At 46.9% G+C, this 22,314-nt stretch overlaps 2 protein-coding genes across 5 annotated transcripts in view; both read left to right on the forward strand.

The window, feature by feature from the left end:
* The first annotated feature begins 3,255 nt into the window (after nt 1-3,255).
* POC1A (POC1 centriolar protein A) overlaps nt 3,256-22,314 on the forward strand; it is a 53,827-nt gene continuing 34,768 nt past the window's right edge. For 3 of the 4 annotated variants that reach the window (XM_053989570.1, XM_053989571.1, XM_053989572.1), the window contains exons 1-6: nt 12,784-12,861; nt 13,966-14,050; nt 14,740-14,911; nt 15,835-16,014; nt 17,032-17,139; nt 18,365-18,480. In XM_053989570.1, coding sequence (XP_053845545.1) covers nt 12,844-12,861; nt 13,966-14,050; nt 14,740-14,911; nt 15,835-16,014; nt 17,032-17,139; nt 18,365-18,480 — 679 coding nt within the window. In that variant the 5' untranslated portion in view covers nt 12,784-12,843. Of the gene's footprint in view, nt 4,468-12,783; nt 12,862-13,965; nt 14,051-14,739; nt 14,912-15,834; nt 16,015-17,031; nt 17,140-18,364; nt 18,481-22,314 lie in introns of those variants that run through there. The other variant, XM_053989573.1, reaches the window with a different exon arrangement.
* On the forward strand, nt 9,683-12,316 carry LOC128814034 (heat shock transcription factor, Y-linked-like). Its single transcript, XM_053989574.1, has 2 exons — nt 9,683-11,030; nt 12,001-12,316. Exons 1-2 carry the CDS (start codon nt 10,725-10,727, stop codon nt 12,124-12,126), a joined length of 432 nt encoding a protein of 143 aa, XP_053845549.1. The 5' UTR covers nt 9,683-10,724; the 3' UTR covers nt 12,127-12,316.

The following is a 22,314-nucleotide window of genomic DNA, read 5'->3' on the forward strand; positions in this document are numbered from 1 at the left end:
TCCCTTCCTCTGTTGGTCCTTTATTGTACCTCTGCAATTTCTAATAAATGTTTGCTGATTAGAATAATTGCCTTTGGAGTAATTTGACAGAAGTAAAGGCTGCTAACCCTAATTGTTCAATAAATTGATTTAGCAAGGGAAGTGCTTCCCCTTTGCCTTATAGTTAGGACCTTTTTGGTGTACCTAGGTTTGCACCACTAGGTTTGGACCACTCAGCTTAAGTAGGAAAACAAAACTGGATGTTCTTAACATGAAGTTCTCCTACTCCCTGAAACTGCACACCATCTCTCTTCAGGTTAACACAAAATACAGAAAATACTTCAAGTTAACAGAAATTACTGAAAATAATAAAAATAACAGGAGTTAGAAACAACAGCTCTAATTTTAATAGTGTTCAGCCATTTGGCAGAGGTACTGGCTTCTGTGATCAAATCAGCCGGCTTGAACAAGAGCTTGGCCATTCTCCAGGTTAAGTGTGGCACTTTCCTGGGCAAGCAATACCTTTCTCATGCTGTTCTCTGGGGAAGTCCCTCACACAGAACAAGTTTCAGTGGATCACTTCCTCATTCTGCTCCTCAGCTTCTACTTGGCACAGGCTAGAAGTTGCCAGGAGCTTGACGACTGGGCAGTAGCTATACAGCCCTTGAACTGGAGCCAGCATGAACACAGCTGGGGCAGAGGCTGTGGGGTCTGCTCCCAGCAGCTGAGGTCTGGTCCTTCTGTGCAGTGGTGGTTATTCAAGGGACCAAGCAAACCCTGAGAAGCAGCTGAGTGTGATATTGTCCCTGTTCTCCTCTTGGCTGCTTGGAGCATCCTGCAGCCCAGCAGGTGTTTTCTGTTCAGCTGTGGTAGCAGGCTGTACTAGATAAATATCTACATACTCAGCAGGCTCAGGAGGGTTTGTGGGTGTCTCTGTTTAGGCTGGTCTGGACTTTGTCATGTTTTGCTGCTGTTCCCAGATGCTTCCTTCTGCACTTAATAAAGGAGGGTATGGCGTCACTTTTGGTTTTGTCTTTGGAAGAGTAAACAAAACAGAGACCAAAAGCCAGCTACTTAAAACATATTCCTCTGCTGTGACTGGGAAAATCCTTCAGATACAAGCATCCACTGTTTGCATTGGTCATCCTCCTGGCAGGTGTTATAGGCTTTGTCTGCCTCACTTGGGTCAATCCTAACCTTTCTGATCTTTCTGTTTTTGAAATGCCTGAAATTCTATTGCTTCCTCTCATGGATTCTGGATCCAGCTGTTTCCCACATCTCCAGGAAACGATCAAAAAAGAGCTCATCAGTGGGTCAAGGTATGGTGCTAGACAAGAATGTGCTTGGTTTTGCCAGGGCTTGGTTTATCTATCAGACACATTGCAGGCCTGGCATTGAGCTGAAAGGCAGGGGCAGAGGAATGTGCCTGGTCTCCAAGAGGGAGTAAGCCCGACCAAGAAATGCAGAGTTGGATGAGTTGCAGTGGTAAATAAATTCTTCTGAGAAGGCCTGAGGTGTTGCAGGAGACTCCTACACCTACAGGCTTTTCCTATACCTCAGGATAACTCAAAGCAGCACACCCCAAACTCATTGCAGCTGTAGCATCTCCCCTTTTTTTGACTTGTCCATCTTCCTGTGAGAACCAGCACCTTTCTTCTCCTTTCTGCTTTTACTGGAAAAAACAGAACTCACTTCCTGAAGGCTGAGTTGGGAGAGGTGGTGCTGTGATCACTGGATGCTGGCTCTTCACCCCAGAGGGTTTGCCCTGCTGCCAAAACAGCTGCATGTTGCTGTTCCTTGTCTTCTGTGAATGCTTGGTGAGCTTTGCCCTTGGAGTAATCCTAAATTGCTGAGGATGTTCTGGAGATAAAGCTGAAGTCAAAAGCTGAATATGGACACTTTATGAAGGTCAGAACCTGTTAGGAACTGGTTTGTTGAATCTGTTTTGAATGGAGGATTCACATCCATTTGCAAAAGACTGGAGCTAGACAGTGAAATATCTTCTGATCCTCCAATTTTCCAGCCCTTAATACAGTATTAAAGCTCTGTTGCAGCAGTTTGAAGGATTCACAGCTAGATATAAACCATTCTATAGGGAAATATAGTCATGTTTATAGTTCTCCCTTGTGCTGCTGGTGACTCTCCCTCTGTTGACAAGCTCTTCATTCATTGGCATGACCATGACAAGCCTGCTTTTAGCACTGTATCCAAACTTAGCCAGTGTTTAGAACAGATTGTCAGAGAACAGCAAGCTGGCAGTGCTAACAAGGTGAGCTCAGGGGTTGTTCTGGGCTCTCAGCCGTCTGCTGGGTCTCTGTCACCTCAGAAATAGCCTTCCCTCTTACAGAGGTCACAGAATGCTGCAGCCAAACTGCCTCACACTGGGCTGCAAGAGAGAGACAAGCAGCAGCTCAGAACTGGGTAGCAAGACAGGTTGTTTGTATCAATCCTGCTGGCATGAAGAGTGTTGACTCCACACAAAGGCTTGCTGCAATGTGTTTCAATAAGGAAAACCCTTTCCCCTTGCTTGGCAGAACTTTTCATAGCCAATTGAAAGACTAGTTTGTTACCAAGGAGCTTTGTAAGGTGTTTCTCCAGTGAATCACAAAAAGTGCAGACTGTCAGGGTGTTTCTGCAGGTGTCAGAGGGGTGCAGCAGGAAGGGTTTCCAAATGGAGCACTGGGATGTCCCAGTGCAGCTGTCCCTGCTGCTCTTTGGGGAACCACTGCTGGGTGCAGCTGAACATGGCCCAGGCCCCTCCTTGCCCACAGCCCTTCAGGACAGCTCTGTGGACTTGCTCAGGTAAAAACCCAGGGCTGGTTATCACTTAATAGAACCATATTGTAACATCTGAGCTAGCCCAAGCTTGAGGTTTCAAACTCCCATAATTGTCTTATTCAACATCCAGGTTTGGAATTTGGCCAAGATTAAAGTCTTAGTTCTTATGTATTTTTGTTTTTCAGGCTTGAACTGGTTACAACTAACTCTCCCCCTCTGCACTTTCTAGCTTCAATGATTCTGTTATAGCCCAGCTTTAAGATGGACCATCCCAAGGTGCTGGAAGGCCAGAAGCCAAGAGTGAGCCACAAAAAAAGAGCCCCAGCTGCATTGTACCTGGATGAGGAGCTGGAGGAAAGCTGCCCCTCAGGAAGCTGCCAAGATCTTTGGCCTGTCCAGGGAACTGCTGCTGGCAGGGAGAAGGAGATGTTCACAGCAGCTCCTGCACAGGACACACAGGTGTCTGCTCACAGAAAGCTTGTACTTGCCAAGGTAACACAGCTAATCCCTAACATGTGTCCCTGCATATGCAGATGTTGTACACCTTGACAAGCAGCTGCTCCCCCACTTCCCAGCTGTGCTGGACAATGTCTGGAACGCCTCATCGCTGTCACCACCACCCAGCAGCCAGGCCCTGGCTGGCCTCCACCTTTGGCATCAGGGCTGGGCTTTCCCACATTCCCCCTGTGCAGTCTAGTGCTGTCCCTTGGGCTGGTCCCCTGGGCTGGCCTCTCTCCCTGATATCCACAAGGCCATTTCTGCAGGTGTCAGAGGGGCCCAGCCAGAAGCTCCCCAAACAGGGCCCTGGGATGCCCAAGGCTGCAGCCATCCCAGCTCCTCCCTGGGGACCCACTGCTGGTGCAGCCAGACACGGCCCAGGCCTCTCCCTGCCCACAGCCCCTCAGGACAGCTCTGTGCACCCTGCTGGGCTCTGGACTCCCACCACTGGTGGCTCTGGGACAGAGAAGCAACAAGTTCCCTTCCGCAGTTTCTGCTGGGGCTGCTCCCCCTGCCAGGGCACCGCTGCCAGCCATCACTGAGATGTCACCTGCAACGTCCCCACAGCACAGGCACCACAGTGACATGCCAGAACATTCCATTGGAGCCCACAGTTAGCCATAGCCAGTTGGTCTTTGCCCACTGACTGGGAGAACGAGGTATAGCTGTGCAGGGCGATGGCCAATGAGGGAAGCTTCAGTCCACCTGTGAGAATAGAAAAGCGAGCTGATTCCCACAGAAACACCACCCCTTTCTGCTCCAGATGCACTGGGGCACTGGGCTGACATGGCTGCTCCTGGCCTTCCAGCACAGGGGGAAATTGTGCCCTGTGACACTGCCATACAAGCGATGGAGGACGAGCGGGACGTCCAGAATGGCAGTGACAGACACAAGACCAAAGGAGCAGGCAAAGACAATCGATTCTTGCCCCTCTGCTTTCCAGAGAAGCTTTGGAAAATGCTGGAAAGTGACCAGTTTCAGTCCATTTGGTGGAGCGAGGGTGGAAAATGTGTGGCCATCAACAAAGATCTCTTTGAAGTGGAGGTGCTGGGCAGGGGAGTTTGTCAGCGGGTTTTTAACACACAGCACATCAGGAGTGTTATTCGCCAGCTGAACCTCTATGGATTCACCAAAGTGCAGCGGGATTTCCAAAGATCTGCTTCTCTGCCTGAATTCCTATCAGAGGAAACAGCAGCTTCTGCTCACAGCCAGGTACAGCAGCTGCTCTGCACAGCTACTAATGCTTGTGATAATCTGGGGGGGAGAGGGACCTTCACAGCAAATAAGGCCTTGCCATAGAAGAGGTGGGGATGGGAGTGAGTGGTCTGGTTTTCATTCCCTTCTCAGGCTGTGCTCAGGCAGGTTTGAGTGAGTCTTTTTGACTAGTAGAAATGCAGATAAGATACATTTCAGTAAGAGCTACTGAGTTTGAACCTGTTTAAGGGACAGAAAGGCTCAGTGTAATCTGATTTCTCTGAATGTTTTTGCTCTGTGTCTTGCTGGACCAAATCTGGAACCTTCCTGTGGCACCTGCCCAATGCCAAGCAGATGCATCCAAGGATCATGGGATTGCTTGCCTGCTCACATCTGCCCTGAAGCTGCAGAGAAATAGTGATGTTTAGCTTTTGAAAGCAGTTGTTCTGCTTTGGCCCCCAGGAGGGCAAAACCTCAGCTGTGGTGATGGCTGAAAAAAATAGTCACTTACTGCTTTAGCCTGTGCTTTAAGATCATATTTAAGTTCAAAGTCCTTTTCCTTAGCCATGCTCCTCTTTTGCAATTCAGAGTCCTAGTTCTTGTAGCTTGGGTTTTTCCAGTCTTGGAATAGTAGCAACTCTTCTCCTTGTTTTAGATCCTCTACTACTATAACCCCAGCTTCAACAGAGCACATCCCTGGCTGCTGGGAACATGTAGAAGGAGAGCTGCCCTCAAACAGAGAGCCCTGTGTGCAGCAGGGTTGGATGAAAGGCCCCTCCAGAAGCCCAGATGGTCAGTGTGGAGGGACATGCAGGTGTCAGCTGAAGCCCATCCATCTCCACTGGCAGCTGCCCCCATGCTTCTACAGCCTCCTGGAGCATTGTATGGATATAAAGTCTAATATACACAACCTAATAGAGTTGATAATAAACTGTTTGAACAGTAAACCTTTCTGGTTGTCCTGTCCTACTTGAAAACTGTATGATACAGTTCTGTGTCTTTAATGTCCCACTTGTCCTTTAGTGGCCTCAGCAAGACAGATGTTCCAGCACAAACGTGGCCATGTCATGCTAGCACAAAGAGGTCCAGCAAAGGCTGAGCTCCTGTTGGCACTGGACAGAAACGAGGCCAGGAGCTTCTTTCTCTCTCTGAGGAGAAGATGTTGGAAGGGCAAATGATCTATGCAAGGAAGCAATTGGTTTGGGTGGTGGACAGTGAGCCCACCACTATCTAGCTCTGCCTGCTTCAACTGGCTTGGAAGTACAAAGAGCCACTACCCCCTCACAGCTCAGTTCATGGCAGGAATACCTAGCTTTAGTAATTATAGTCTGTTCAGAGGGGAAAGTGCTGCAGGGGAGATGCTCAGGTGGGTGCCATAGAGTTTATGCTCATTGGAACAAGGGCTGCTCTGACAGTCTGCAAACAGGTGCATTCTTCCCTTCAGCATGTAAAGGCAGCAAATGTAACAGATATTTGGGGTTGTTCTGTGGTCTGCTCTGGTCACACTTACCTGCCATTCCTCTCTGCAAAGTGCAGGAATGGTGTGTGGGAAGGAGAGAAGCCAGCTCTGGGTCTTCAGGAGGTGCAAGGCTCCTGAGAATGTAGAGCTTTGGAAGAAGGACTGGGCAGTTCTGTGCTTGCCTGTGCTGACCAAACTCTCCTATCAGCAGGAGTTTCTCTAGGAAGGTTGATGTCACCCTGCCCACTCTGCTCTCAGCATGGCTGAGTCTTCATCCTTTTAGTTTTTCCCATGTGACACTTTCCACAGACACTTGATACTCTTCAGCAGGGTCTGATTGATACCCTCCTATAATCTGCAGAGTGGGGACCTGGCTTTGTGAAATTCTGTGACAAATAACTTTTTGATAAGATTAGAGGCTTAAAAGTCAAGGCCAAACGTGATCCAGCCCAGTGATCAATGTTGTTTGGAAAGCAACCCCACGGGGAGAGGTGAATTCTGGAACATGCTTCCATGGCACTGGTAATACCGACCTGCTTTGTAGGTGGGTGGTGCTGGACCATGAAGTGTTACCTGCCCTGGCCAGGCCAGCCCTAGCCCCAGGGTCTGTGTGGCAATGAACCCTGCTGGGTGTGGGTGCTGGACATGTGCCCCATAAGTGAGGAATTCCATGGCCCAAAGGTTTCAGCTTCACTCCTGTGAACTCAGCTAGTGTTTTCCTAGCACCAGTTTTTGTGCACTTTGGGCTCTGGGCTGATGTAATTGTGAGTTCAGCGAAGCCTGAACTCTGCTCACCCCTGCAGACACCAGCAGAGAAAGTTCAGGGACTGAAAGCAGCCACCTGCCCTTGGTCAGCAAGATCAGCACAGCTGAGCCACCTGTGCTGGAGACATTTTAAAGCCAGGTTTGATCTACATTCCTGTAACAGATTTTAAGATCTTATAGTGGCTTAAGACACTAGAACCGATGTAAGTGGTCAGAGACAACTTTGTAGATGCTGAGAGGCTGTTGATGGTATTCTGGCTGGATGCAGCTTGCCAGGTTTTCTCACTCCTGAATCCTTCTCCTCCTTTAGGCTAGTTCTGGAAACTGCAGGCATGTACGAGCTCCCTTTACTTGCTCTCTCTCGGATGGTTTAACAACTGTGTAGCTCCACAGAGGGAGTAGCAGTGTATTCCTCTGGTGCTTCTGCATGCATCCCCTTGTCACCCTTCCCCTCAGCCATACGGATGAGCAGTGAGTAGTACAAATCCACTGCAAAGACTAGGCAGCAAATAAAACAGGGTATTGCAATTAATTTCAGGGTGCTTTCTGACTCTCTACCTAGCAGATGCTTCAAATGTGAAACAGAAATATTTTCTCTTAGTGTCCTGAGCAACTGCAGAGCCCAGGCTTTGCAGCCCCTTTGTTTTACAACAGCAAAGACCCTCTGCGTGCTGAGGGGAAAGCTTCCCCCAGCCCTGTCAGCTGTTTCCTGCTGTTGCTGTAATCAGCTCTGTCACTTTCCTCCCTCTTTTCAAGGCGCTGATAACAAGCACCTGGGGCAGCCAGGTGACCTTTGAGCTTCCTCTTTAAACTCCCTTGGCTTTTGTTTGATTGCCTGGTTGTTACAATCTGTTCTGAGAGCAGTAGAGGCTGCTCCCCTTCCCTTTCTCTTCTTATGCAGCATCAAAGCTCTCTGAATTTGCTTGAACAGATTTGCATTTAGGTCAGGACTTACTTGAGTAAAAAGTTTTTTTTTTCCTCCTGTCTTTCTCTTAACTCTGTGACAAAGGGTAATAAGCACAAAGGCAGGTGGGAAAAAGAAATGTAGGCTATGAATAAACAGGTTTGCCACACAGGGGAGGACAAAGTCATTAGTAAGAGAAAAATTAACTGATGTGGCAGCAAACTACATCTTCAGCTGATGTAAAGCAGCCTCTCCCCATGGAAACAATGGGACATGTCACTGTCATCAGCTGAGCTGCTTGGAAGGTCTGCTCCCTTCTGCAGTGTCTAACCTGTCTGTAGCTGACCCCTTCCACAGCACCAGCAAAAGAGGATGGACAACAACCCTCTGTGCTATGAATCTTCATCTACATTCTTTGTCTCCTTGTAGCTGTGTGCTTGGGCTGCCTAAGTCCCTGCTGTGCTCTCTGGATGCAAAGTGCCAACACCAAGGTGGCTGTCACACCCCAGATGGTCATTTCGACCTATGCCACAGCATTGCAGGGTTGGTTGCCCAATGCAACTGCCTCCATCTCCAGGATGTATTGGGAAGGGACACAAAACAGCCGTGAAGGAGCCACGCTGGGATCGTGGGGGTCATGGGGACAGGATGACCTTGTTGTGAGAGTGCTGCTAGCAACTGGGAGACCTGGGTGTAGGTGCTGGCTCCATTTTAGTGTGTGCACATTGCATTCACTAACTCCATGCCTCTTGGAGTTTCCTTTGTAGATGACAAAGTACTTCTTCCCACCACTGGTTGTATTGAGAACCTCAGCTTTTTCAGAAAAAGTCTCATGGTGGCTTTCTGAAGCTTTGCACGCTGTCCTTTGGAATATTCTTAGAACTGCAAAGGTACAAGTAGAGACTGGTATGCTGAGCAGTTTAAGTATTAACAGGACATGTGAGCACTGGGGTTTGAGGTATAGAATTGGTAAACATTAAGTTTAGTTGCTAAACTTAGACCCACGCACTCTAGAGAGAAATCCAGGGTTTTATGAATTGGGCTTGAAGTCAAAGGTTAACTGTAATTTCATGCAAGAACAACTCACCTGAATTCTGGGTGTGTCTGATGCTCTGCAATAGCTTTTGCAGCATGCAGAAATAACAGCTTTGTCAGGGCTGCCAGTGCAAGGCTCTGTCGATGTGACAGAGGGGGCAGATCCTGGGGCTTCTGGTCTCTTTCTGATTCACTGTGACACAAATAAGCCCAGGGAAGATCTTGCTGAGAATTACTAGATAATGCCTAGGTGGCAAGCTGGGAAGAGGCATTTGAAAGAGGCAAGCTCAGCGCTTTCATCACCCGGAGTTACGGTATTCTTCCCAAAGAAGCTGCCTAGATGGGCCTGACTGATCTCTAATGAAGCCGCGCTGCATTTCACGCCGTTTTCCTGCTGGCTTTCCCCTCTTTATCCAGGCGAGGCTGTCTGCGGCCCCCGCCTGCCCCCCGGTGGCCACCTGAAGGACGGCAGGAGTCCCTCCGGCCGCGGGGACACCGGGGGACAGCACACGGCCGGAGGGCCCCCCGCTGGCTGCCCGTCCTGCCCAAACCCGGGGCATGTTTCAGTGGCTGAACTGGGCTGTGCAAGACTATCAACTCCACCGCCGGACCCAATGTGTGCTTGTTGCTCTCAAGGGCCCCTTTTCCCCTCTTGACATGAATTTTCTTTAATTCTTTCTCTTTAGACATTTGCTCTGAACTCCCACAGGTGAGTGTGTCATGCCAATGATCTGCTGTCACCTCTGGCTGTTGGTGTTACACAGTGGCACCCCAGGGCTGAGGCAAGCAAAGTAACCATCCATGGCCACCATAGATGCTGCTTGTGTATTATCTATAAGGCACCTTGGGGTGTTTTTTTTTGGGTGGTGGAATCCTTCAGTTAAAGCAAATGCTCCCATTTCCTGCTTTTATAAGTGGGAGTGCAATTACAATGTTTCCGGTGTTTTATTTCTCTAAAATGGATTCTTTCAGACCTCAGGCATATTTAGCATCATGTATATCTTCTTTTTTTTTTTAATTTCAGTATAGAGAAAGAAAAGCTAATACTCAAATGCCAAACAATTTAATGAGGAATAGGTCAGGCCATGCTAGAAACCACTTCAGACTTCCAGATCTCAAATCCATAGCTATGTGGGCAGAAAGGCCATGTCTGAGGGATGAATGTATCTCTTCAGATGCAGTGCCTCAAAGGGCAGGGAGGAATGCAGAGATTTTCAGGCACACAAACACCCCTGAACCAGCAGACAGTGTGCTGCAGGAAGGCAGTGCATCAGGGAGAAGGAGGGATGGCTTCCCTGAGAAGGCCAATTCATGGAATTATGTTCATGGCTCTGCATTTATGAACAAAGCACGAGTGATTCAGATAAAGTAAACCAGAACATCTCTAGACCAGCTTGAGTGAGGGCTTGGGCTTTGTTCCCCCAGCCTGATTGCTGGGTCATTCATGAATGGAATGGAAACTACTGCCTTTGGGTCTCATGCCAGAAATGAAGCAAGTGTGTCCCCTGGTCCATCTCTCCCAGCTAGTTTTAAACACACTAGATAAAAAAAGTGCAATCCTATTCAAGAAGTTTGCTCAGACAATGGGTTGACATCAATGAATCCCTGCTGCTTTGGGGTAGGAGATGTCAAGAAAAGGATTCTCAATGCTAGCACTGCTGTTTCTGCATTGCGGGGATCCAGGGAGCCACATTTCTGCAGGTGTCAGAGGGGCCCAGCCAGAAGCCCCCCAAACAGGGCCCTGGGATGCCCAAGGCTGCAGCCATCCCAGCTCCTCCCTGGGGACCCACTGCTGGTGCAGCCAGACACGGCCCAGGCCTCTCCCTGCCCACAGCCCCTCAGGACAGCTCTGTGCACCCTGCTGGGCTCTGGACTCCCACCACTGGTGGCTCTGGGACAGAGAAGCAACAAGTTCCCTTCCGCAGTTTCTGCTGGGGCTGCTCCCCCTGCCAGGGCACCGCTGCCAGCCATCACTGAGATGTCACCTGCAACGTCCCCACAGCACAGGCACCACAGTGACATGCCAGAACATTCCATTGGAACCTGCTGTCTGTTGGTGCCAGTTGGTCTTTGCCTGCCAGCTGGTGGGACACAGCCAAGCTGTCCAGGGCAATGGCCATGGAGCGAGAGTTCTCATCCCTGCGCTTTCCAGAGAAGCTTTGGAAAATGCTGGAAAGTGACCAGTTTCAGTCTGTTTGGTGGACTGAGGGTGGAAAATGTGTGGCCATCAACAAAGACCTCTTTGAAGTGGAGGTGCTGGGCAGGGAAGGACAGCAGGTCTTCCACACACAGAAAATTAGAAGTTTCATGCGACAGCTGAATGCATATGGATTCACCAAAATGCAGCGGAATTTCCAAAGATCTGCCTCCCTGCCTGAATTCCTGGCAGAGGAAGCAGCAGCTTCTGCTCACAGCCAGGTACAGCAGCTGCTCTGCACAGCTACTAATGCTTGTGATAATCTGGGGGGGAGAGGGACCTTCACAGCAAATAAGAGGGCCATTTGCAGGTTGAAAAGAAGCCACTTTTTATAAGGGACATATAAAAATGACAGAGAGGGACTTTTGGTGCCGGCAGAGAGTGACAGGACAAGGAACAGTGGTTGTATAGTGAAAGAGGCCAGGTTTAGATTAGATGTTAGGAAGAAATCCTTCCCTGTGAGTGTGGTGAGGCCCAGGCACAGGTTGCCCAGAGAGGCTGTGGATGCCCCATCCTTGAAGTATTCAAGGCCAAGCTGGGTGGGGCTCTGAGCAGCCTGGGATAGTGAGTGGCATCCCTGCCAAAGGCAGCGGGGTTGGGACTTGATGATCTTTAAGACTCCTTCCAACCCAAGACAGTGTGTGATTCTGTGGTGGAGGGGATGGGGATGGGAGCGAGTGGTCTGGGTTTTCATTCCCTTCTCAACCTGCTCAGGCAGGTTTGAGTGACTCTTTCTGACTAGTAGAAATGCAGGTAAGATACATTTTGATGAGATCTACTGAGTTTGAAACCACCAAAGGCATAGACAGGCTCAGCATAACCTGATTTCTCTGAATGTCTTTGCTCCGTGTCTTGCTGTATCAAATCTGAAACCTTCCTGTGGCACTTGCCCAATGCCAAGCAGATGCATCAAAGGACCAACAAGATTACCTGCCTGCTCACATCTGCACTGAAGCTGCAGAGAAATAGTGGTATTTGGTTTTCAAGAACAGTTATTCTGCTTTTGAAAATCCTACACTGCTCTGCTCTCAGGAGGCAAACCCCAGGGGTGGTGATGCCTGAACACAACTGTCACAAGCTTTAGCCTGAGCTTTAGGTTCTACATAGCCCTCAGAGTACATGATCCTCTGCTGCAATTTGGAGTAACTGGGGAGATGGTGGCAACTAACTCTTCTCCTTTGCCTGTTTTAGATCCTCTACTACTATAACCCCAGCTTCAACAGAGCACATCCCTGGCTGTCAGAAACGTGCAAGAGGAGAGGTGTCCTTAAAGGAAGGGGCCTAGATGCAGAAGCGATGGAGGAAAGGCCCCTTTAGCTCAGACGGTCAACCAAGCTTCATGGAGAGGCACATCTGGGCTTCACACGGGCGCCCGTTAGAGCAGTCAGTGTCCAGTCCACAGTGTCTAATTAATAGTGCTGTTCCTAGACAGAGATGAAAGAAACAGAGATAGAGTTGGGAGAAATAGATTTGAGTTGGTATTAAACCACTGGAAGAATAAACACTTCTCAGTTGTCCTGTGCTCTTTGCAGAACCCCAGGCTGAGTTCCTATTTTGAACACTCACAGACCAAGCAGAAGCTACTGATCTCCCACTAGCTGAACCATTTCTTGCAAGTGACCAGCCCGGCTTCTTAGCCCTAGAGAGCACGGGTTTGTGGCGCTCCCCTGGCTGCGATCCGGGGACCGCCTCCACCCTGCTCTGCAGCCACTCGGCCCCAGAGCAGCAGCGAGACAAAGGAGCGGGGTGGTCGGCACTGAACGGGCTGCCCAGGGAGCGGCACCAAGCCTGCCAGGATAAACTGCTGTAACAGCGCCGGAGGGGGCTTTCCCCAGCGCCCTGAGCCCCCTGACGGGGCCGGCCGTGCTCCGAGGAGCCCGCTCCCACGCACGGGGCCCTGCGGAGCTCCCGGGCCGCCGCCCCGCGCCCGCCGCGGCGCCCTCAGGCCGGGCCTGCCCGCCCGCCCCTCGCAGGGCGGGGCCGTTGCTACGGGGCGCGCGCGGCGCGGGAACCGAACGGCGGCCGCGGGGCGTCATGGCCGCGCTGTGCGAGGTGAGCGGCGGCGGGCCGGGCCGGAGCAGCCCGGAACTGCCCGGAACAGCCGCTGTGGGGCCGCTGCGGCGGGGCCGGGGCCTCCCGCCGTGCTGCGGGGATTGCCGCCGAGCGGCGGGGCGGCGGAGGCAGCCCTTGGGCCGTTGTGTCCGAGCCGGGAGGGATGTGGCTGCAGGGAAGAGTGAAAGGGGAAGGCAGGGATGGTGCTGTGAGGGGCTCTGCGGCCGGGCTGGCGGTGGGAGGCAGTGCTGGCTTAAGGGGGTTCAGTGCTGCTGTGGGGTGGCATCGTGCATGTGGGGCTGGGGACAGAGGGGCTCGAGGACATTAAAGCTGGGGTAGCCCTGGGTCTGGGGTGCTGTTGCGGCCGGGGTTGGTCTGTGTTTGTGGAGAGCGGCACCTCCAGGCTTTTGGAAGGGTTCTGGATCTGCGGATCGCCCTGCTGAGAGGGGAGCGCTGCCCTGCTCTGGGGCTGGGAGCTGCTCTGAGCGGGGGGCTCTGGTCAAGTCCTGAGTGGGAAAAGGCTGTGGTGAGGACTGCCAGGGAGGCAGTGGCGATGTGTGTGAGAGCAAGGATTGAAGGCAGATCAGCCTGTCCTGAACAATTTTCAAGTGTTAAAATCCCTTGTAACAGTTCTCTCAGGTTTTTAGTTTTTTGCCTGACCTCTGGCTTTTGTTAGCCTTTGCAGCAAGGTGCTGTGGGAATGGTTATGTGTCAGTCTGTTTTGCTGGCAATTCTCATTTGTCCTGCCTGTTTCAACAGGTGTGTTAAATTTTGTGAGTTTGCCTCTTCTGTGCAAATAGTGGCTTCTTGGCTACACCTGAGCTGAGATGAGCAGCTGTCAGAGCAAAGCTGAGCTTGGCTGCCTGCTCAGGTGATCATGGACATGGCTTATCTGTTCTACAGTCAGCTTTAGAACCTTTGTGCCAGCCGCACGTTGTAAAAATACATGAGGGATTTGTGCAGTCACTCAAGATGCAAGCTAATAACAGCTTGGATAACTTGCTTCTTTTAAAATTTATGGTTCACTTCTTATAGAAATAAAATGATTTTATTGTACAAAGATGGTTCTTAAATCTGTAGTGTCTGAACATTCTTGTCTTTTAGGAAGATCCATCCCTGGAGAGGCACTTCAAAGGCCACAGAGATGCTGTCACTAGTGTGGACTTCAGTCGTGCTAAGAAACAATTGGGTAAATTGTCTGTGTTTTGATGGTCAGAGGATAAAGAAAGAGCTGTTCTGCTTTAGTTAGATGGGGGGAGCAGTGGAGGTAACTGAGCTCTGCAACAGCAAAAGGTCCTGCTGTTGCTTCCGGCTAACAGCAAATTGAACACTGCTCCACTCACCTTGCAAGCTTGTGTTTTTAGTATGCTGTGAAGAACTGCTGAGCTGACTTTGGTCAATGTTTTGCCGCAAGGGAGAGGTGTTGGAAGGAGGTGTAGCCAGGGTGCTTCTAAGTCACCAACTCACTGGTGTTCTCTGCTTGATCTGAAGTGACATTTAACCTGCTGCAGCTGGTACCTGCCTCTGCCAATAAGAAAGTGACGAGATAACCTTGGTTTCCTTGAGTGTGTGGAAGATTTGCAACCTGTGTGGCTTCTGCCTCTGCAGCTGTTGCATGGCTGGATTCTTGGAATTAAATTGTCAGTCCAAAGTAATGCATGGCTGGCCTTGTTTTGTTTGAATTATTGATTAGATTATATGCATGACAATAATGAAATACACAGCTTGCAATAGACTGGTGAAGCTTCAAGGGCAATGTATTGAGACTGCTGGAAGCTATGATGGGGAGCTGAGTGTGAAATGTAGTTTTAGTGTAATTGGAGGAGAGCGAATGCAGGTTTGGTCTTATGTTGTTTTGCTTTTAATTTTTTATTTCAGTAAGTGGCTCAATGGATTCGTGCCTGATGATCTGGAATATGAAGCCTCAGATGAGAGCCTATCGCTTCTTGGGCCACAAAGATGCAGTTTTGTGTGTCCAGTTCTCGCCTTCTGGTCACCTTGTGGCTTCAGGCTCTAGAGACAAAACAGTCCGTTTGTGGATCCCTAGTGTGTGAGTACCTGTTCCCTTCTGCCTCTCTTTGTGTTTAACTATGGCTTGGAATTTCTCCTTACTGCTTTGTAGCAGTTCTCTGGCTATGGGACAGGGATCTGTTTGAGGGAAAGAAGAACCACTGTGTCTTTGCCTTCTCTTCAGTCTGTGCATGTGGAGCTCCTGGTGGTACAGTACATGCTGGAGACAGATTTTGTACTGAGAGTTCCATAAACCTGTTGGATCTCTAAATGTGCTGTGCTTTGGATCTCTAAATATGCCTTGCGTTTATTTGCCAGCAAAATGCATCTTGCATTTATTTGGAAATTATGTGTAAAGAAAAATGAACAGATTTGAATTGTCTTGCCTGGCTGAGTTAATGGCAGTCTGTTCACAGCTGTACAGCATCAGGTGTGCTGAATTCAGTGGTGTTATTTCTTGTGTGATGTGGCACTGGAATGGCCAGCTGGAGCATGGGCCATTACAGGAGCAGTTGTGAGGTCGTTGCCTGCTTGGCTCTGTTTCAATGAGCTGTGAAAACACCTCTCTCCTTACCTGCTTTGCAGCAAAGGACCTGGCAAGAGTACAGAACCTCCGTGTCTTCTTTTACATTGATCTTTCTGTAAGTGTTTAAATGGTTGCACAAATTAGCTGTAGCATTTTTTTCCCTTTATAGAAAACATGGGAAACATGGTTGTTTCCTGTTGGATTGGCCTCCAATATGGAACTGGAACAACTGGTTTTAGCTGTGTATTCTGTACCGCTCATGAAGCATGAGCAAGATTGGGGTTGATCAGCATTTTTATCCTAATGTGGTCACATGCAGTTCCCGTAGAAGTGATGGTTACTAGCACTGCTCAGCATACAGCAGCTCTGTGTTTTCAGGTACAGAATGCCTCTGCTGCCCTTTGTGCAGTTTTAAAGAGCTCTTTCCTTTTGTGTAGCAAAGGAGAATCGACTGTGTTCAAGGCTCATACAGCAACTGTGAGAAGTGTTCATTTCTCCAGCGATGGCCAGTCCTTAGTTACAGCTTCTGATGACAAAACAATCAAAGTGTGGACAGTTCACAGGCAGAAGTTTCTGTTCTCACTGAGTCAGCACATCAACTGGGTTCGCTGTGCCAGGTGAGTATGGCCCTCTGACAAGGAGATTTAGACCTGCTGGCCTGCAGAGACATCTTTGAGTAATAGTCTGCGCCCACTTTGTGTTTCTCCAGTAATCTCTGTCAAGCAGAGGCTTTCCTGCTTTGTGATTTGTTCTGTGTTTTGTTTTTACCTGGTAAGAAGAATTCTATGTCTTGAAGTTGCTAATAGAAAAAAAGGAGGGGTTTCTGCTGTTATTTCAGCTTAGTTTCTTTAGACTTGCCATACCCCTTGTTAAAAGGATCACCCGTGCTACCTCCAAAATATTTTAAATGCTAGCCTGATAATAACAATATTTCCTGATAACTGTTTCAGATTTGGTTTCAAGGAGTTATTTATGCATATGTGTACTTAGGATAAAGCCATGGTTCCTCTGTAGGTGAAAAGTTCATTACAGTTCTGGAATGTGGTGGTGGCAGTGGCTGGTAGCACTATAGATGCCCACAGAAGAGCAGAAAGGATGTTTTTCCAGTATGTTTGATGATCTGTAGTTAGGGACTCAGGTCCTGATTCTCTCATGTGTATTACTGTGAAGAGAGATCTGGATCTGTCATGTATATGATATTTTGAGATGGGAACTTAATATATTCTCCTAAGGCACTAGAATGGTGAAGGATCTGCTGCAGCTGTTTTCTAGGGAGTGGCTGTGCTGCTCTGAACTCTTGTGGCAAAGGCAGGATTTGTTTTGAATCAGAGCAGAGAAACAACTGGAGGTACACTTGAATTGAAACAAGTAAGACACAAGATCTTAAGTCAGACTCAAGACTTTCCTGGAGGGTTATTTTATGTGCTTGTGGAGTTAGGGGTAGTTTGAGTACTTAGGGCTTGCTTTCTTTTCCCTCAACTTAGTGATTGGATTTTCAGTCTCACTGATGCCTCTGTGACTTCTTGAAAAGCTAGGTGTGTTTACCAACATACTTTGACACCTGGCCAAATTCAGTCGACCCTGTACTCCTTTCATTTGAGGGCTTTTCTTAATTGCTGTAACTCTTGCTTTAGATTCTCTCCTGATGGACGATTGATAGTGTCATCCAGTGATGATAAAACTGTCAAGCTGTGGGACAAAACCAGCAGAGAATGCATCCACTCCTTCTGTGAGCATGGAGGGTAAGTACCTGGTGGTGATGCCTGAAGTGGGGTACCTGGGGAATTTACACCTGGTTTGTGAGATTCAGAGGTCCCTGTCCTGGCAATTATAAAACTGCTTAAAAAACCATTTGCACCTCTTACAAAAGTAACCAGTGTGAGGGCCCTGTCCAGAATTGCCTGGCCTCTTTGACTGCTCCAAGCCTCAGTTTGTTTGTGCTTGTTTATTTTTGGAGATGCTTAAATTCTTTATTTCTTCTTTTATTTTGCTCTGAGTTGATGTAAATTAAAAGTGCAAAAGTCTACTGACAGAATGGCACTTGGATGCTTTGATTCATCTTAAAGTTTTTAAATAATGAGGTTATTCAAAAGCCCCACTTTGCATTCAGAAAAATAGCTGTTAAATTTGGAATGTTGAGCCACAGCAAAAGATAATTTACCCAGAAACATAAAACAAGTCCTCAGAGAACTGAGACTGGAATCTCTCTAATTAATTGCTGCACTGAATTTCTAGTGCAATATTATGTTCTTTCTAGGTAATATACAATGATAATAAGACAAATTCAGACATTATTTTTTTCAGTGCTCTTAAGTATGTGTCTTGTCCACACAGCCTATTGAAATATCTCAACTTTTTCAGTACTTGCTACAAGAATACTCAAAAGATAATTAATTTTATCCAGTTTGTTTGGTGAGTAGTTACAAGGTATCTTTCCCTGAAGGGTCTGAAGCTTTTATTGTACTTATGTACTCAAACTAAAAATTGGTTGGATTCAGATCCAGAAAGAAATTTGGCCTCAGCCTTGCTACTTTCCAAGTGGCAACATATGATTTCAGGCACAAATTCACGAAGTTCCATCTTAAATAACAGAAGAAAAGTCTCTGTTCAGTCTTGTACACATCACTCTGGAAATAATGTTAACAGAAGACATATATTATGCAAACATTAAATGAAGACTTGAAAATGTTGTTGTGACAGTTGGATCCATCAGATTTCAGGAGGTTTGTGTCTACAGCTCCTACACCTGTAATGTGAACTACTGAAGGTGTGCTTGGGTAGGAGCCTGCAGTCTCGCTGGGGTTTAGAAGCAAGGTCTTAAGAGAAATTCAGCAAAATAAATTTTCAGGTTATCTCCTCCTTTCCTTGATGTTCAATGAGTCATGATGTAGCTTCTCTTGTTGAAGAGGCTGTTTTATCTTCAGCAGGAGTTGCAGGTAAGCAGTTGGGTTTGGTTGCCCTTGGCAGGTTTGTGAACCACGTGGATTTCCATCCCAGCGGTAACTGCATTGCCGCGGGCGGTACGGACAGCACGGTGAAGCTGTGGGATGTCAGGATGAACAGACTGCTTCAACATTACCAAGGCAAGTCAAGAGCTTACAAAAGTTGAACTTTTCCGTGTAATGATGCAGATTGCTCTGAGGAGCAAGTCCAAGGATTGTTTCTCCATCAGCTGCTGCTTTTCCAAAATGGCACTGGGTTAGGCCAGCCAGCGGGAGCCTATCTTCACCAGATGTCCTGCTTTGCTTTGTGTTTAGCTCCAGAACCAATTCTGAAGCTGTCCCCTGTTGCAGGTGGACATGAGTCTTACCTGTGATGCCATTTGGCTTGTAGTCACTGTTACTGAGAAGATGGTGTGCAAAAAGGATGTGGCCTTTGCTTCTGAATAAGCCTATAGGAGGAGTCAGAATTGTATTCCAGCAATTGCAAATGTTAGGTTCTTTTATGAGAAAATAAGGAAAAATTAAAAAAAAAGGAAAGTCAAAATCAATCAATTGCAATTCTATACTATGATCCATGTTTATGGTTCCTTTTCCAGACTCTGTTTTTCAGCTTCCATAATTAGCTTTGATGATGCCAAATGGCATCTCTTCCCATTACATGTTCTTGTCCCACTGATTAGTGCTGCTGTTTGGTAGATCTGGATAGGAGAAGGGTGCTTTCCCATCCCTGCCAGCTTCTGTGAGATTGATTGACTTATTCTGTGCATTAGTTTCTTCAGCCAAAATGTGACTTTTCTTTGCTAATAACAGTTTTTAAGGCTCTTGTGATATTTTAAAATGAATACATTCTCCAGCACTGTTTCCAGTGTTGATAGCTTATTAAACTTAATTTTGCTGACTTTCCCTGAGGAACTGCTTCTGGTGTGCTCATAAAGCAGATCAGAGACATGGGGCTGGAGCTTGGTGTGTACTTTCTGCCCTCAGCATCAGCTTTTGTGTATTCCTGCTGTGACAGCCTCTGTTCTTCTGGATCCCGGTCACTCCCAGCTCTCTGATAGTTAACAAAATCTAATAGAAATCAAGCTTTTTGATGACTGTTGTTCCAGTTCATCAGTATTGAGCGTGCAATTTGTGTAATAAGTATTGTTAATTTGTGGCCCATATCAAAACTTGGAAACGCCTTCCTGAAGTCTTGTTGCTAAAATCAGTAGTGTTTTTAAGTACTTGGGCAGTGTCAGGTTGTCCTTTAACCTGCTTTATCAGCTTTTCAATGGTGGCAAGATCTGCAGTGCGTGTTTCCAACCACAGTATAACTTGGCTCAAAAGTTGTCTCTTCCTGCTTTCCACTTACTGCTATTAAATTGTCCAAACCTAATGTGGTTTAGGCTTGGCTGCCAGGTTTATTTTTTGTATTGGAATTACATATTTCCCCGGTATCCCACCCTTACTGAATGGCATTTTAGTGTGACACCCTTGTTATTGAAGTGAGCATTTTCCTGAGGAGAGTGTTATTTTTAACAGCTACTGTGTAAACCCTAACTGTGTATTAAACCTTTAACTAAAAATAGTAATAATAGCTGAAGAAACCTTAAATTGCAGTGGTGTTTTTTTGCAGTCACTTTATGCACCTGTGGCCACAAACTGATGTTTTTGTAACATGTTCTGGAGATGTTTTTAAGTCCTGCCCTTCTGAGGGTTTTTACATGCCTCCTTTTGGCTAAATCTGATTTAGTTTTGTAGCTCCCCTGTGAGGCTGCCAGTCCTGTCCCACTAGATGGCATCTGTGCCTTCAGAATGTGCTGATGCTGCCTGATTTCCAGGGAATCCATTTTAAACATGGAGTTGCATGGAGGAGTTAATAGATGAGTAGCCCTGCCTCGGGCTCTTGCGTCTTAAGGTTGGGCTGGTTTCCAGCACTGATTAGTCTTTTAGCAGTGTTGCTCTTGTTGCCAACACTTGTTCCAACTGTGACATTTGTAAATAAAAGTTGGAAGTAGAGAGCAAGCTGCAAAACCTTTTGTATGGTGTGTTTTTCTTTGAGCCAAAGTATGTTCTGGTCACGTTTACTGTACAGGAGAACACACAGATGCTTTATTTGGTTCTCTGCTTGGCAGTGACTCTTTTGTACAGCAGATTTTGTACAGCCCCTACAAAAATGGCCAATGTTTATTGCCTGACATTTTTTCCCTGTCCAAAGCTGTGTGTGGGACACCTCTGTAGCAGGTCTATGGAAACAGCTCTGACCTGTTTTTTATTCCTATTTAAAAAGAATAATTGGTACTTCTATCCAGTTTGGATGGGGCTGATGGTGGTTATCTGTTCAGTAGAGACTGTGGCTGTTGCAAATTCATCCTAATTTATCTTCTCCCTGTTGATTACCAAGGGCTGCATTACATAAAAGAAGTGTTGTGGGGCTTGGGACAGTTTTGTGCAGGCTGGAAGGACTCAGTTTTAGATGTTAACCCCCAGTATAAGGCCCCTAAGAGACTTTTAGCAACAAGTCACTGGGAGATGCCACCTTGTGCTGCACTGGATTTCTTGTTTACAGCATGAAGTTAAGTGAGGTGGCAGGATGTGCTGGCACGTTTTTTGGAGAGGTGTTATGAATGGTCTTGTGGGAGGTTTGAGCTGCTTTGACAGTAGAGATGAACTTTTCTCTGAGTTTACAGGAGCCACTAACTCCTTGGGCACAGAAGCTGTGACTGCTTTTGCAGCCACAGTCTGTGTGACTTTTTTCCATTATGGAGAGCTTTTTTTTTGAAGCTGGAAATACTTTATTTACCTTCCAGAACTTGGAAGATGTGATACATTACTAACCTTGTCTATTTCTGATATGATTCCTTTCAGGACTTTCCTTAGTTGACAAATACATTGACATTTATCTGAATATAGACATTAAGGGGGTGAGGAATACTACAAATCACTCAGAATATGATTTTCAAGGGAAAAAAGATATTTATCACTGTTTCATGAGAAAAAACTCCACACAGACCTTTTTCTCCTTTAATAGGTAGCATGATGCAGGGTTGGGGGTAGAAGATCTGGCTGTGTGACAGATGACAGTAATAACCAACAAGAATAACAGTTTAGAAGTTACCTGTGTTAAGGTTTTCTTCTGTTTTGTAACAGTCTGGGTCAAGAGGAGTTGTTTTCAGAACTTAGCTGAGGTATTTAGTGTTCCTGAGACTTTCAAAAGTAGAGGCATTCTGTTTTGCAGTTGAGCAAGGTTATTTCAGCTATCTGCTTCAAATCCACATATGCAAAAAATATTTGCTTCTAATGTACTTCAAATGGTATTTTAAGGGGTTTCTTAACATGGAGTGTGGATTCAAAATGCACAGTAGACTCTCAACAGAACATAAATTTAGTTGGGTGTGATGTATCAGAAGTAGTAGATTTGAGAAACCAGAACATTTGGAGTATAATTAAGAATAATTGGATGGTAAAATCCCTCCTCAGGCATATTAATATTCTGTAATGTCACATACGCTCAGGAAGCTGGGCATATGTGAGGCACTGCGTGTTCTCATAAATAAATATGTTCAATAGCCTGTTTTGTAAAAGTTCGGGCAGCGAAAAAAGTCATATATTAAATGTTTAATGTTACACAGAACTTCAGTGAAGTTTTACTTTTTTCCTAGAACATTTTCTTTAGCTTTTTTCAGAATAAATCTTGGGCTTCATCTTCATGCAGGGAAAATGGCTTTATTGCAACTTCACACTCTTGATAGTTTGTCTATTTGTATTTGTTTTAAATTTTTGGTGACAAAAATAGGATGTCTGAGGAAATAATGCTTATACTGGACCATATTCAAGTTGCTCTTATTTCCTAGTTTCTCTTAACCCCAGTCTTGGCTAGAGTCAGATAGTAAACCAAAAGATGTTTTGCAGTGTCAACTCTTGCGTGTCTTCCATTGTAATTTCAATCTTCTCATACAGATTCTTCTCATTCAATCTTCAGTACAGATTTTAATC

This window comes from Vidua macroura, chromosome 13, assembly GCF_024509145.1.
Source record: "Vidua macroura isolate BioBank_ID:100142 chromosome 13, ASM2450914v1, whole genome shotgun sequence".
In the NCBI taxonomy this organism is placed as follows: domain Eukaryota; kingdom Metazoa; phylum Chordata; class Aves; order Passeriformes; family Viduidae; genus Vidua; species Vidua macroura.